The sequence below is a fragment of the Colius striatus genome, chromosome Z (genome assembly GCF_028858725.1).
Source record: "Colius striatus isolate bColStr4 chromosome Z, bColStr4.1.hap1, whole genome shotgun sequence".
In the NCBI taxonomy this organism is placed as follows: Eukaryota; Metazoa; Chordata; class Aves; order Coliiformes; family Coliidae; genus Colius; species Colius striatus.
Window position 1 is genome coordinate 57,646,894 of NC_084790.1, and position 12,720 is coordinate 57,659,613.

At 37.9% G+C, this 12,720-nt stretch overlaps 1 protein-coding gene across 4 annotated transcripts in view; it reads right to left on the bottom strand.

Annotated features, from left to right (window-relative positions):
• Window positions 1-2,284: 2,284 nt before the first annotated feature.
• The window catches only part of NFIB (nuclear factor I B), a 178,792-nt gene continuing 168,356 nt past the window's right edge, over window positions 2,285-12,720 (bottom strand). For 2 of the 4 annotated variants that reach the window (XM_062017371.1, XM_062017370.1), the window contains exon 12: window positions 2,285-8,933. In XM_062017371.1, the coding sequence (XP_061873355.1) occupies window positions 8,804-8,933 (130 nt within the window). In that variant the 3' untranslated portion in view covers window positions 2,285-8,803. The remainder of the gene's footprint in view (window positions 8,934-12,720) is intronic. The other 2 variants (XM_062017374.1, XM_062017373.1) reach the window with 1 other exon arrangement.

Below are 12,720 nucleotides of genomic sequence, written 5' to 3' on the forward strand. Positions count from 1 at the left end.
AGGTGCTTTACAACAATAATTATATCTGAGAAGTGTTTGAGTACTGCAGTCCCCACCTACCCTTGGGTGACCTCATTGCATTCAGAAGCATTTCAGCCGTGTAACTGGGGGTACTGTTTCTTGAAACATCAGTAATTATCTGATCAGAGAGTTTTTGAAAATTGAATAGACAGCTGCTTACAATTGATATGGTTCCAGCTTCACAGTGGTGTAGTGCTTGACTTGTCAGTTATGGGGAGATACATCTTTTATCCCTGTCCTTCCATCTGCAGCAGGCTTCTTTGCTTGTCTGCCCGCAGCAGTGTGTGCTGGTTTTGGCAGCCTGCAGTGCAGCTAAATATAGTCAATAGAGACCATTGTTTTAGTAGCAAGCATCAGCTTAGCAAGCAGAAACAGTTATGCTCTTCTTTGAACACCTCCTTTCACCCTAAGGCTCTTGCTTTAGTGGGGAAAAAAAATGTACATTCACCTAAATTAAGGTGCCTTGACAGCTATTTAGGCCTGATCCAATCACTGTTAAAAATGAGCTGAGGGATTTCTACTGGCTCCAGTGCCGTGAGCTCCACCTCCTACAGGAGCATGTTTCCCCATCTTAAGCAGTAGGTTCTGTTTAGGTACCACATAACACCATGTACATACGCCAACTGCATGTCAAACCTGAGATGAAGGACTTGCAGCATTGTAAACACCTCCCATATTTTTCAAAGCTTCATATTTTTCAAGTAATATCCTGAAAATTTGTTCACTCCATTCTTTGGCTGGAGAACATGCTGACATTTTTTTATACAGTAAGAAGAGTGAACCATAATACTACAAAATGGTGAATGCCATGAAAGGTAAATTGAGTTTAGAACACACTTGAATCTGAGAGAGGACATTATCAACACTTACAAATACCTAAAAGGTGGATGTCAAGAGGATGGAGTGAGTCTTTTTTTCTATAGCACATGCTGACAGGACAAGGGGTAACGGACACAAGTTGGAACACAGCAAGTTCCACTTGAACATGAACTCCTGTCCTGTGAGGGCGACAGAACACTGGCACAGGCTGCCCAGAGAGATCATGGAGTCTCCTTCTCTTGACGTTTTCCAAACCCTTTAAACCTACCTGGATGTGATCCTGTGCAATCTGATCAAGCTGAACTTGCTTTAGTAGGAGAGTTGGACTAGATGATCTCTAGAGGTCCCAACCAACTCCTTGCATTCTGGGATTGATTCTATGATTCTGTGAATCCTTGCACATCTTTGGATAGATCTTTACCACTCTCAGCAGCTCAGCCAAGCAACATTTGTGGGTAATGGCCTTGGTAATTGTGGCAGATGCAATGCCAATAGGGATCCTAAAGAAACCAGCTACACCTGTGTTGGTCAGGAAGAAACACGAGAGCTCATCTTGTGAAGTTCCCTTTGCTACATCCTACTTGCATCTATCAAAGTTTAACCAACAATGACAACACTTTACCTTAAACTGCTCTCCACTGTTGAATCACTAGACATGGTTCTGCTTTTCCTGAAGGCGACATATAGATCCTACCTATACAACAAGCTTGTAGTCACCTTACCAGAAAGATAAGACGCTGTTGTTTATGTAAGTGGAGTCATGTGAAGGGGCATGAGAATTATCTGGGTGGCAAGTAGAGCCTTTTTTTTCCTCCAACAATGCACTGACACAATTTGGTTCAGTCTTGAGTATTCAACAACCTTCTTCCTTTCACAGACACTCATGGGTGGGATTCAGATTCTGGTAGCTAAACACTCCCAAGGCTCCCACAGCATTCAGTGCCTTCATCCTGAAGGAAACAGATGCCTGTGGGCTCAGGACACAAGCAACAAATCTACATTTGTTTTTCAGTTTTTCCCAATCAGACAGAATTTGATTCACCAACAGCCATAACATAGAAATGTGAGTTGGTAGCTAGAATAGAAATAAGACTCAAATAGAACCCCACACACAGCAAAGATAATAAGTTTGTTTAATGACTTAAGCAGCAAAAAAAAAAAGTGAGGTGGCACTCCAAATTTCTACCTTGCATCATGGGCATTTTTAGATCTGCTGAAACAAATTCTGTTCTTTTCCCATTACAATTTTTAAGCCTATGGGCTTAAAAGAGACACAAAAATAACTCAGCAGTTAAAAAACCAAAATTGGAATAAAAACATCTCAAAAACCTAGTAGATGGAAAAGCAGAAAGGTCTGAATCGGGAGCTTCCCCACCTCAGCTTAGTTTCTAAGATATTAATAAGGACAATTCTTAGACACAGAAAAGAAAACAGAAGACCAAGCTCTGTAGCATAGCTCATTTTTATTGTTTAAACAGTTTTTGCATAGGAAATATATCCGCTTCCAGTAATTGACTGCAGTATGAGCAGCTGCTAGCAGTATAGGCTGGATATAACAGTAACAATCACATTAAGTCAAGCTTGATTTACACCAGTTTAAAACTTGTGGCAGTTGAGTTCATTTGTAACCTAAAAAAAAAAGTACCAAAAAGAACATTATTATCCTCCAACCAGGCACAATGAAGACCTTTGTTAACACTCAGGCTAAAAACAGGTCTGATGCCAGAGGGCCCTAATTCCAAAATTAAGTAGCTGTACTGTAATGCATCCTACTAGTGAAGGTTCATTACACAAAGACTGTGCACGCACCTCCCTTTTAATTAAAATGTAACCTTCAGGATTTATGGCCTACAGTATGGGGAAAAATGCCAAAAGTTTTAAAATGGATCAACCCTGGTGTGTAGCTAGCAAGCAATAACTGACTACTTGTCACCTACAGTTGTACTAAATGTATCTAAAGAAACACACAGTCCTACAAAAGTTGTTCTTAGAGAAATATCGAGATGGGGTGCCTCTTCCCAGCTTACTAAAAATTCTATATGATATAAGCACAAATTAACAGCTTCATGAAGACGTAATCTAATGCAGCTCTTGAGAAGCCTATGCCTGGGATTGAGGAACCACTCACATTCTACAATGTTGTAGAGATTTTTTTTTGAAGAAGAAGAAAATGTTATCTGAAACATATTTACAACTGAACTCAACAGAGACTGTGAAATTGAACAGGCACTGCTCATTTGTTTGAGTTTTTTGGTAAACATTTTGCTGGTTTTTGTTTCTTTCTCATTTTGCATCAACTTTTATCAGTCCATGCAACTTCAATGCCCTCAATGAAGAATGCATAATAAGCCATACTTCTTAAAAAACTTCCTTCTGCATATAGAGATACATTTGCCACATCAGTCCCTGTAGCACAGTTTTTAAAACCATTCTGTCAAAAATACAGTAATACAAAGACTGGCTTTAGTGTCACTAGCTCACACCACTCTCCATTTATTTAGGCCACCTTATGTTTTACTGTTACTGTATCATGCAATAAAGTATCAAAGGCTTATTCTAGGATATTATGATGCTAGTGGCACTGAAGCCCTTTTCACAAATTCAACATACATTTGAATTGCAACACACAGATATTTCTAAAGAGTAATAACTAGTGAACCCTTTTAATCATTGAAAAAAAAAAAAACAAAACAAACAACTACTTACAACCATCGAAGAAAAAATTGCAACAAAAATGTAAAAATTGACCGTCTCCAACTTGTCCCCTTTACTATTAACAATGTGACCAACAGAGTTGTGGCATGGAAACAGTACAAAGAGTTGTCATGGCAATAAGTTTGGCTGATGCAAAGGTCATTGTGCAGGGTTAAAGGGCAAAATCAGTGGTCCATGTTATCCTCCAACTGCAGTGCTCCACCACACCCACACAATTTTGAGGAATTAGAAAAAAAACTGGGGAACTAGCAGAAAGTGCAAATAAGGAGGCAGTTTTCAGCGTCTTCAGCATGGAGTAGAACATTCAACTTCGAGCTTTTCCTGTTTAACCTGATTAGCCTGCATATGATTTTCCTCTCTCCTTTTTAATTTTTTTTCAAGTTTTCTATAGAAAACCCAAGAAAAAAGTCCAGGAGCATGCAGCTGGTTAATAAGAGACCTTGACAGAATCATGTCAATTATACTGGATGTCATGCTTGGGGCCTTATTGCCAGCAACATTAGAGAGTTGTTTCATTAAAAGTAAATACTGTACACTGAATATGGGAAAACTTTCTGCAGCCTTCATAATCTCACACAGTAAATAAAATTTAGATTTAGGTACAGAACACACTCTGGTGTCACAGCTGAGTATGTTCTTGTGCAATTTCTTTCAATAAGTCCTTATGAAGCTACAAGTTGCAAATCCGAAATTCTGCTCCCTGAGGACACAGCTATGTGAGATGTAAGTACTGTTTTAGTTCTCTGCCTATCCTGAATTGCTCTGTGAACCTAATCTTAAATACCATCATGTAACAATCACAAAAAACTTTTGCTAAAGGCCATATATACTAATAAAAAGACAGTGGTGCTTCCAACATTTTGAAATGCTCTGAAAACCAACTTTTCCAATACTAAATACAACAAAATAACCTTCATAAAATATAACTTTTCTCCATTTACATTTTTAAAGGATTAGTAACCTGTGCTTTTCAAGCACAGGAATCAGCGAAATAACTCCTAACATGGACAGATTTTTTTTTTTTTTTAATACATAAATTAAGAAACTGGAGAGTTTTAACCCAAGTCCAGTTTCCAAACAAGGAATATTCTTGTTTACTTTAAAAATGGAAATGACATGTATTTCCATTATAACTGTTAAAAAGTTAGCTTTACAAACGAGGGTATTTTAATAAAAAAAAAATCTTAACAAAACTATACAGTGTACAAATTCCTGTCTACAAGGTAGGCATTTCATTCAGAAGAACCTACTTTCTTATCACTACTTGCAGCTTCACAAATTCATTCACATATTTCAATGGAGCTGCCCACCTGAACATCACCCCACAACTATATTGCTATAATTCATATTTTTGCCATGTCTTTATGTACAGTCTCCTTCACTGTCTTTTTTTTTTTTTTCCTTAGTCAAGCCTCAAACTTTCATGTCACTCCAGGGGAAACACACTTCAGTGGCACAGCCATGAGGCCAGGGCTGCAAAGCAACTTAATAAAGGCAGAACAGTGCACATAGAACGGGGTGGCTCGATTTAGTCAGAATACACTTCCTGGTGAAGGAGGAGGCCAGAGACTAGATTTGAGTTCTCAATCTTAAATCTTTTGACTGATGAGCTTAGAAAAAACCCAAAACCAACCAAACAAAACCCAACACAACAACCCAAAAACAAACCTACAACAAACAAAAAGTTCATTTTCTTCCAAACAAGCTTTTCTATTACAGAGGCAGGTGGAAAAAAAAAAAAACCTCACAGTTCTTAACAACCCAATTCATTCACTGGAAGGAAGAAGTTTTCTTTTTAAATGCTGCATCTGCATTTTTTTCATGCAGGAGGTCAGAGATAACAAAAAAGCTCTGTTATAGGGGCACTCATCTTCCTACAAGGGCAATCGTAATTCTAACTGTTGCACTTTGAAGTTCAGTTCTATCCTAGTGTGCTGTCAAAAGCTTAAGGGGGACACCCTACTAAAGGCACTAATCAGAGTCAGTCCCCCAGCACAACCCACTGCTCCTGACTGCTCAGAACCAGTAGCCTGTGGAAAGGACAATAGATATTTTGTTTTACTAGGCCAGAGCCTGAGATGCATCCTGGGTGGGTGTAGCACACTTCAGTCACCTCAACAGCTATGTGTTTAACAAAGGAATTCACTACTACAGGGCTCAGTAAAAAGAGCAAATTTTAATTTTCTTTTGTTTTCTTATCTTTTTATGTGGGGTTTTCCTTTTTTCAGTTTAGATATAGATAAATCTCAAGAATTCGCTTTTCCACAGCTCCTGTCTCTACACCTGCACAGGCCCTGCCTACACACGTATCTCCTGCCAGAGATATGGGGATGTGCCACCACTCTGGCTTGTTAGCCACTGTGCACCGTGCAGAGCCTGAAGGGGCTCACTCTGATGCGCCACTGCCCAGCACTCTGTGCGGTGGCTGTTGCTGGAGCAAAGACAACTGCAAAGCGGTTTAATTTCCCACCAGAATATCCCATATCCACAAGTCTACGCTGTTCTCTGCTTACACCCTAATAAAAGGATGTACTTTTAAGAAAAAATCATCCTGTGTTGAGCAACACATCACAAAGATCCCTGGTGCATAAAAGTTCTCCAGCAACAGGCCCACTACTGATCTGCAAAATGTTAGTTGACTGGAAATAGACTTCTAAGAAACATTTTCCTCACTACAGCTCAGAGCTCTCCATCTGACCTGCTGTATGAGAAGACTTCTGGCACAGCCAGAGCAGGCTGAAAATTGTAATTCAGATGCTGTGAGTTAATAAACTTCGGGGGCAGGGAGGAGGGGGCAGGGTGGGAGGTATGATGTACAATAAAAAAAAAAAGACACGTTTCCCAGTCAAGCAGACTAAGGGAGGCAAATCGTCTGCAGGAACAAGTCCAGAGTCAATTGGAATCACTGGAATTATGCCAGCAAAGATTTTGGCCCTGTACCTACATTTGCTAGACAAAGCAAGCGTCTTTGTCATTCTGAGATGAAAACATTTTCTAACGTGAGCACTTTAGGATGTAGTGCCTTTGCCAAAATGGAAAAGGCTTCATCTCACTGTGGGTCTTGACCTCTTTCCCTGTCTGTCTGTCTCTGTCTCTCTCTTTCTCAAGAAAAAGAAATCTTCAAGTAAAATAATTTCCTCAAGTCAAGTCTGCCTCCAACAGAAGTCATTACTTATTTTTTAAATCCAGAAATGATTTCAGCTTGCACCCCAGGTGGGAAGTTAAAAAGAGGGAACCGATTTGAAAGTTTGTCACAGTAGGCAGAACAGTCGCTTTGCAGCCCTTGCCTGGCTAAGGGTGCACTGCTTCACAGCTACACTGTAAAGTGTTAAAAATCCTCCCCACCCACCCCAGAATATATATATATGTATGTATAAAAAAAAAAAAATCCCCTGTCCACCTCTCAGTACAGAAAAGGACCTCATCACACTGCAAAAATAGCAGTACCCACTTTGGTCAATTAAAACAAACAAAAAAAGCATACATTATTCTTTTTTTTTTTTTTTTTCTTAAATCTGTGTACTTACCTATAATAACCAATACAGCTAAAAGCACTACCTACATAGGCAAAACTTGGTATTGCATAATTCGTATAAATTTGTATCCCCTCCCCCCAATATTAATTGGAAGATGAAAAACATGAAAGGTTAATAGAAAAAACACCAAAATACTGAAAATATTGCTGGTCGATTACAATTTTTAAGCGGCAACTATACACAGCCATGATATGCTTTATAAATGTGAGATAAGGTATAACTGTCTAAAAAATCCATGATGTCACACTTTTTTCCCATCTGGAGTACAAAATATCTTGTAATAAAAATGGTAACGATTTAAAATGATAATAAATGCAGCAAAACAAGTGTAGTGATGTCAATTTTTTTGTGGTTTTTTCTTTTTTTGTTTTTTTCCATTTTTTAGCTTTCAAGGCAAGGCACGTAATGTGGACATTATATCTTCGTGCAAATTAGGATTACTGGAAATAGTATTTTAATTACTTTTTTAAAGAGACATAGAGGCAAAATGTCTGCCCATGCACATTATATATCTGTCAATATGTGAAAATTGTTGAACAAGGCTAACTTCTGAAAGCACCATGCAAGTTTTCAGCACCCTGTAATTAGACTTACATGAAGAGTGCATTATTTAAATATAACATATCCCCATCCTGGTATTACCAGTTTGTAAACGGTAAGCTTTGCCCTTGTGACATGGATTTGCCTATCTCTTTGTCTCTATGATGCAGATTTTACAGAAACATGTAAACCCTATGGGTTCTTGATGCAACCAGTAACTTTAAATAAATAAATCCTACCCCACTGTGGAGGCAGCAGCTAAACGAACATAAGTGCTGTGTTTCCATTTATTTCTTTTCCTCAAGGACATGTTTTGTCTTGATTAATGCCTTTTAATGCCCTCAAAAACTGAGGGGAAAATAAGTTTGTTCAAAGTAATTTTTATTTCTATTTTTAATCCCCTCAATTTAGAGTCCAAGGGCTGAAGGACTTATAGTGATGACCCCTTAGATATGATTTTTAAATTGCACTTGCCTCTGTAAGTGTTTCTTTAGTGGGGAAAAAATGTTCACTTTTTTTTTCCTTTTTTTTTTTTTTACTGTTGCATGAGGAGATAACACTTTTACCTATGTAGAGGCATTTCTTCCATAGAGCCTGTGTGTTCATACTGATTGAAAACCTCAAACTGCGTAACACACTAGAAAAGGCTGAATTGAGGGCCAAAGTTTAATAAATCCATAATGATAACTAAAGGCTACAAAGCTTATTTTTAAAACATTTAGAAAACAGACTGTTGAGAAAATGGCTGGCTCACGGCCCCTGTCCTCCTGCAGCTCTGTTGCTGCTGCCTAGCCTTTGTTTTGTGAGATAACCAGGAATAGTGATCCCATGCGTAAACAACAAGAATACTAAACCAATAAAACTAGCTTATCATGCAAATATTAAGGCATCTAGAAAGTCAGTTAAAATATATTGTCAGAGACAGAACATCTATTTCCCAGTGGACTTCATATAACAAAGGCTACTTAGCAGGAGCTGCATTCTACCCATTAGTGAAATACCATCGACCCTTTCTTTGTCATTTCACTTTCAACCATGAAGAAATTAGTGATTGTAAGAGCTGCAATTGCTGGTCTATTTTTTCTTCTTTCTTCAGTTTCTTTTTTCATCCTGTCTTCCTTTTTTAAATTTTGGGGTGGTTTTGATTTGTTGGATTTTGATTTTTTTTTCCCTCAGTTGCTTGTTTCTGCTTGAAGGAAAGGCTCTCCAATTATGTTCAAACCATAATTTGGGACATTTGTCGGCAGGATCGGTGTCCTATTCGATACTTGAAAGGGAACCAAGCTAGCCCAGGTACCAGGACTGTTGAAAAGGAGAAAGGGATAAGGAGAGAGAGAAGAAGAAAAAAACAAAACAAAACAAAAAAACAAAAAACAAACAAAAATTAAACACATTGCAAAAAACAGAACACAATGAATTTGAATCAGTTAAGCCAATATTCTTTATGAATTACACTACTTAAGATAAATTAAGAAATCAAATTTGTAAATATTACTTGAGATTCTATTGCACGTTTTCCTTTGTGAAAGCATGTCTTATTTGAAAGAAAAACAATTGTGTTGATCTCAGTTGCAAGTAGTAGCACCGTTGTCTTAAGCTAAGTGGCCTGTCGTTTATGAAAGGCTCCCAAAATTCCAGATGTATGTACACAGAGCAGACATAACTAAACCGTACAAGTGACATTATATTACACCACAGATGTTATATAAGAGCTACTGAAACACACCACAGTGTACAGGTTTGCACTTTTCAGTAACACAGCATAAAGATTTGGTGGCTAAGCTTCCTGTGCCATTTCCTACCCTTTTATAACCTGGCAGTTTATCTTAGTCTCAAGAGGTGTTTCTTGAGGTGTGTGGGTTGCAATGAAGACCTTTAATACTCAGTAAATCTGTTTTCTTTACAAATTTTTCCCAAAAGGTATCAGTGTCTGAGGAAGACTGGAAAACACAGGGACCAGTCATCTTAATACTTGTATCCAAGGGCAGCCATGAGTCAAGGGTAGCAGTACGTACCATAAATTTTTCAACACATGCCAGGGAAAGAAAATATTTTTTAAGGCAATTCAATGACTTTGGAACTTAAGTCATCATTTCAAAAGCACTCTGTCATGGAGGACCTTAAGTCCCAATGGCAGTCACATGTTTAATAGGTATCAACTAGTAGCAGATACTGCACCCAACAATATTTGCAAGATGGATACTCAAAGACAGATCCCAGAGGAGACCACGAACAGCCTTTTCCTTAGCTGAGTTTCTGGCAACTCAGAAATAACGCACTTTAGAGAAAGTCTCATCAATTTTATTGAGAAGATAAATAGCATCATTATGTCTGCAAACACTGACAAACAACTAACACCAGAACTGGACAGGTAGTGTTCAAACACATACTTCCTCCACATTTCTTTGATTTGAGTATTCCACCACAAACACAAGAGTTTACTCTGCAATACATACTGGGATTAAACTGATAAGACTCATGATAACAATCTCAAGACTAACACTTCCAACATATGTTTTGTGGAGGATTGATGCTGAGAGTCTTCCTCCTTCTCCATCTTTGGTCACTACTCCACTCTGCTCTCTCCCTAGATGAGCAGATGTATTTATGTGGCATCAGGTGTAAAGAGGAAAACAAACCTTTTTTATCTATGTATTTCATAAGTGTATGAAATAAGTACGTTTCATTTGACAGATTTCTCTGATCCTTTTAGTTGCTGCTGTAAGAACATTAAAGAAAGAGGTCAACTTATTCTGTGAAATCTAGGCAATATGTTCCTCAGGTCTTTTATTCCTCAGAATTCATTTCAGGTGCTCTGTTTTACACACCAAAAATGTGGGAAAAAATGCTGACCTGCTTGTCTCAATGACTGTTTAAATTCTGAGAGAAGTAGGAACAATTTTTTTTCCTCAAGGAAACATATAAAATATGAATATCTTCATGAACTTTAAATGCCTAAAGTACAATTACTATTTAATAGGATAGTTTTTTTCCTGATTATGTTCTTGAAGGTCATAAAAAATTCTGGGGAATTTTAACCTCTTCAGGAATTAAAAAGAAAAAGTTGTAATATTTCAGAAACCTAAGGTCAGGTAATATGTTTTATTAAAGACTTTTCTCTCTTTTTTTAATATATTCTATTGAACATCATAAATATAATAAATTCTGTTGTTGGATTAATAACTCCTTCTGAAATTCAAAAATCACAGCTACACTTCAAGTCTTTAAATAGTGACAAAACTTAAATCCAGCTACGCATGAAAGATTTGTGCAATATGATCTGACAAAAAGATTATGATTCAAAAATATTCAAAACCAGAACCTCATTTAAGAGGCTAATTGTTTAAACTTATTATTCCTCTTCCCACACAATTTGCTTTAAAATGCATATTTTTTGGATTTCAGTGATGTTAAGAAGAAAATTCTGAAATAAGAGACACAATTCAAACCTTTTCCAAGCACTGGGATTTATAACAATAGGAACTTCTAATAAAAAACTGAAATAAAAACTGAAATAAACCCCAAGCAGATTTGTTTTCTCAGGATCTGTCTGAATATGTGTTTTATAGTGCACATTCTTCTCTGCCTTGTTACACAGTATTTACAGTGTTTAGTAACTTTTTTTAAAAAAAGAACATTAACTAAAAGAATGTAAATATTGTGGGAAGTCAACATGGTATTTAAGCAATTTCTGCTGCAAAGCCTAAATACACAGCTTCCAAGTTATCTTTCTGAAGATTTACAGTGTTCTTCAGTGGTTGGAGATATATATATATATATATATATGACTTTATCCTTGGTTTTAAAGTTGACAACCTTTTAAGGACCACAGCAGGTGAAGGAAAACAGTCACTGCTGATAAAGAACAAATCACTAATTGTAGCAGCCTTCTTATTTGCTACTTCATGAAGGAGATAAAAATCTTTATTTTGTGGAAAGTGCTCAACAAAAATATGTTGTAGCAAGTGACTAATTGTTGGGACTGTTGTTGCTGGATGACCTACGAATTTAATATAGGTGTTTATTTAAACCTTTCAAGCCTCCTACTTCCTATTATGGCCACGACAAAAATGCAGATTGTAACAAATACATCATTACTTAAGGAGTCATAAATCTCCTATGTTAACACTATGTAGATCCCAAAGGAATTTTGGAAGCCTCTCATGCAGCTTGTGCGGAGTCTACTGCCAGAGAGGGTTATGCAGGCAATGGAACAACTGTGGCAGTGGCATGCGTTGGCTGCAAAAACCATTGTTCCATACCTCTGAAGGTGGATTGAAGTCCCTGCTCTACATGTACCTACTGGGCAGTGGCTGACCCCACTGGCACTCAGAAAGGACATTATCTCTGTTTGCTAGCACTTCCTCAGCCATGATTTTCAAACCCTGACATGCTCCAGTTGTATTTTAGAAATTAACCTTATCATACTGCAGTTTGATGAAATCTTAGACCGCTCTGGTCTTGATATCACCACCAGTCTATTTAACATACATGGATGAAAGTTACTGAGGTGTATGGCTCTAATCACAGCACAAAGCTCTGAGAATATCTATGATACAAAAAATAACAACAAAAAAAAAACCAACTCAGGTTGTGCCAAGCTGCATATGCATGGCTGTCTATCCAACATTCCTACATAGTCCATTACGTTTACATGTAAATTAATTGAACTTTTAATACCATATGAGCCATATCCTGCTTTTTAGCTCTCCGGTGCTCCTGCATGCAGCCAAGCCAGACTGACAGACCAAAAGAGAAAGGCCCTCAGTCAGTTTTCTCAAACCTGCTCTGAAGAAACCTCTGTGAGCATTGCAGGGTTTAGCTTCTGCCACGGAAACCATCTATAGTTTCTCTGCAGAGCACTCTAGCAGAAGTGGCAGTTGCTGCTGACTGCAAAGCAAGCTCTGCCTGAAGGCCCACATGGGTGGTAACACCAGAAAAGGGGAAAACACCTCTCCCTTCACCACCCTACCCAGCAGTTCACTTAAGTCCCAGGTGAACTTCCAGCCCTTGTTTTCACACTAGCAGAGGCAATGCTCTGTCTCTGTTCACTAAGTACCTCTACATGGGTGAAGCAAATGTTGGTTTC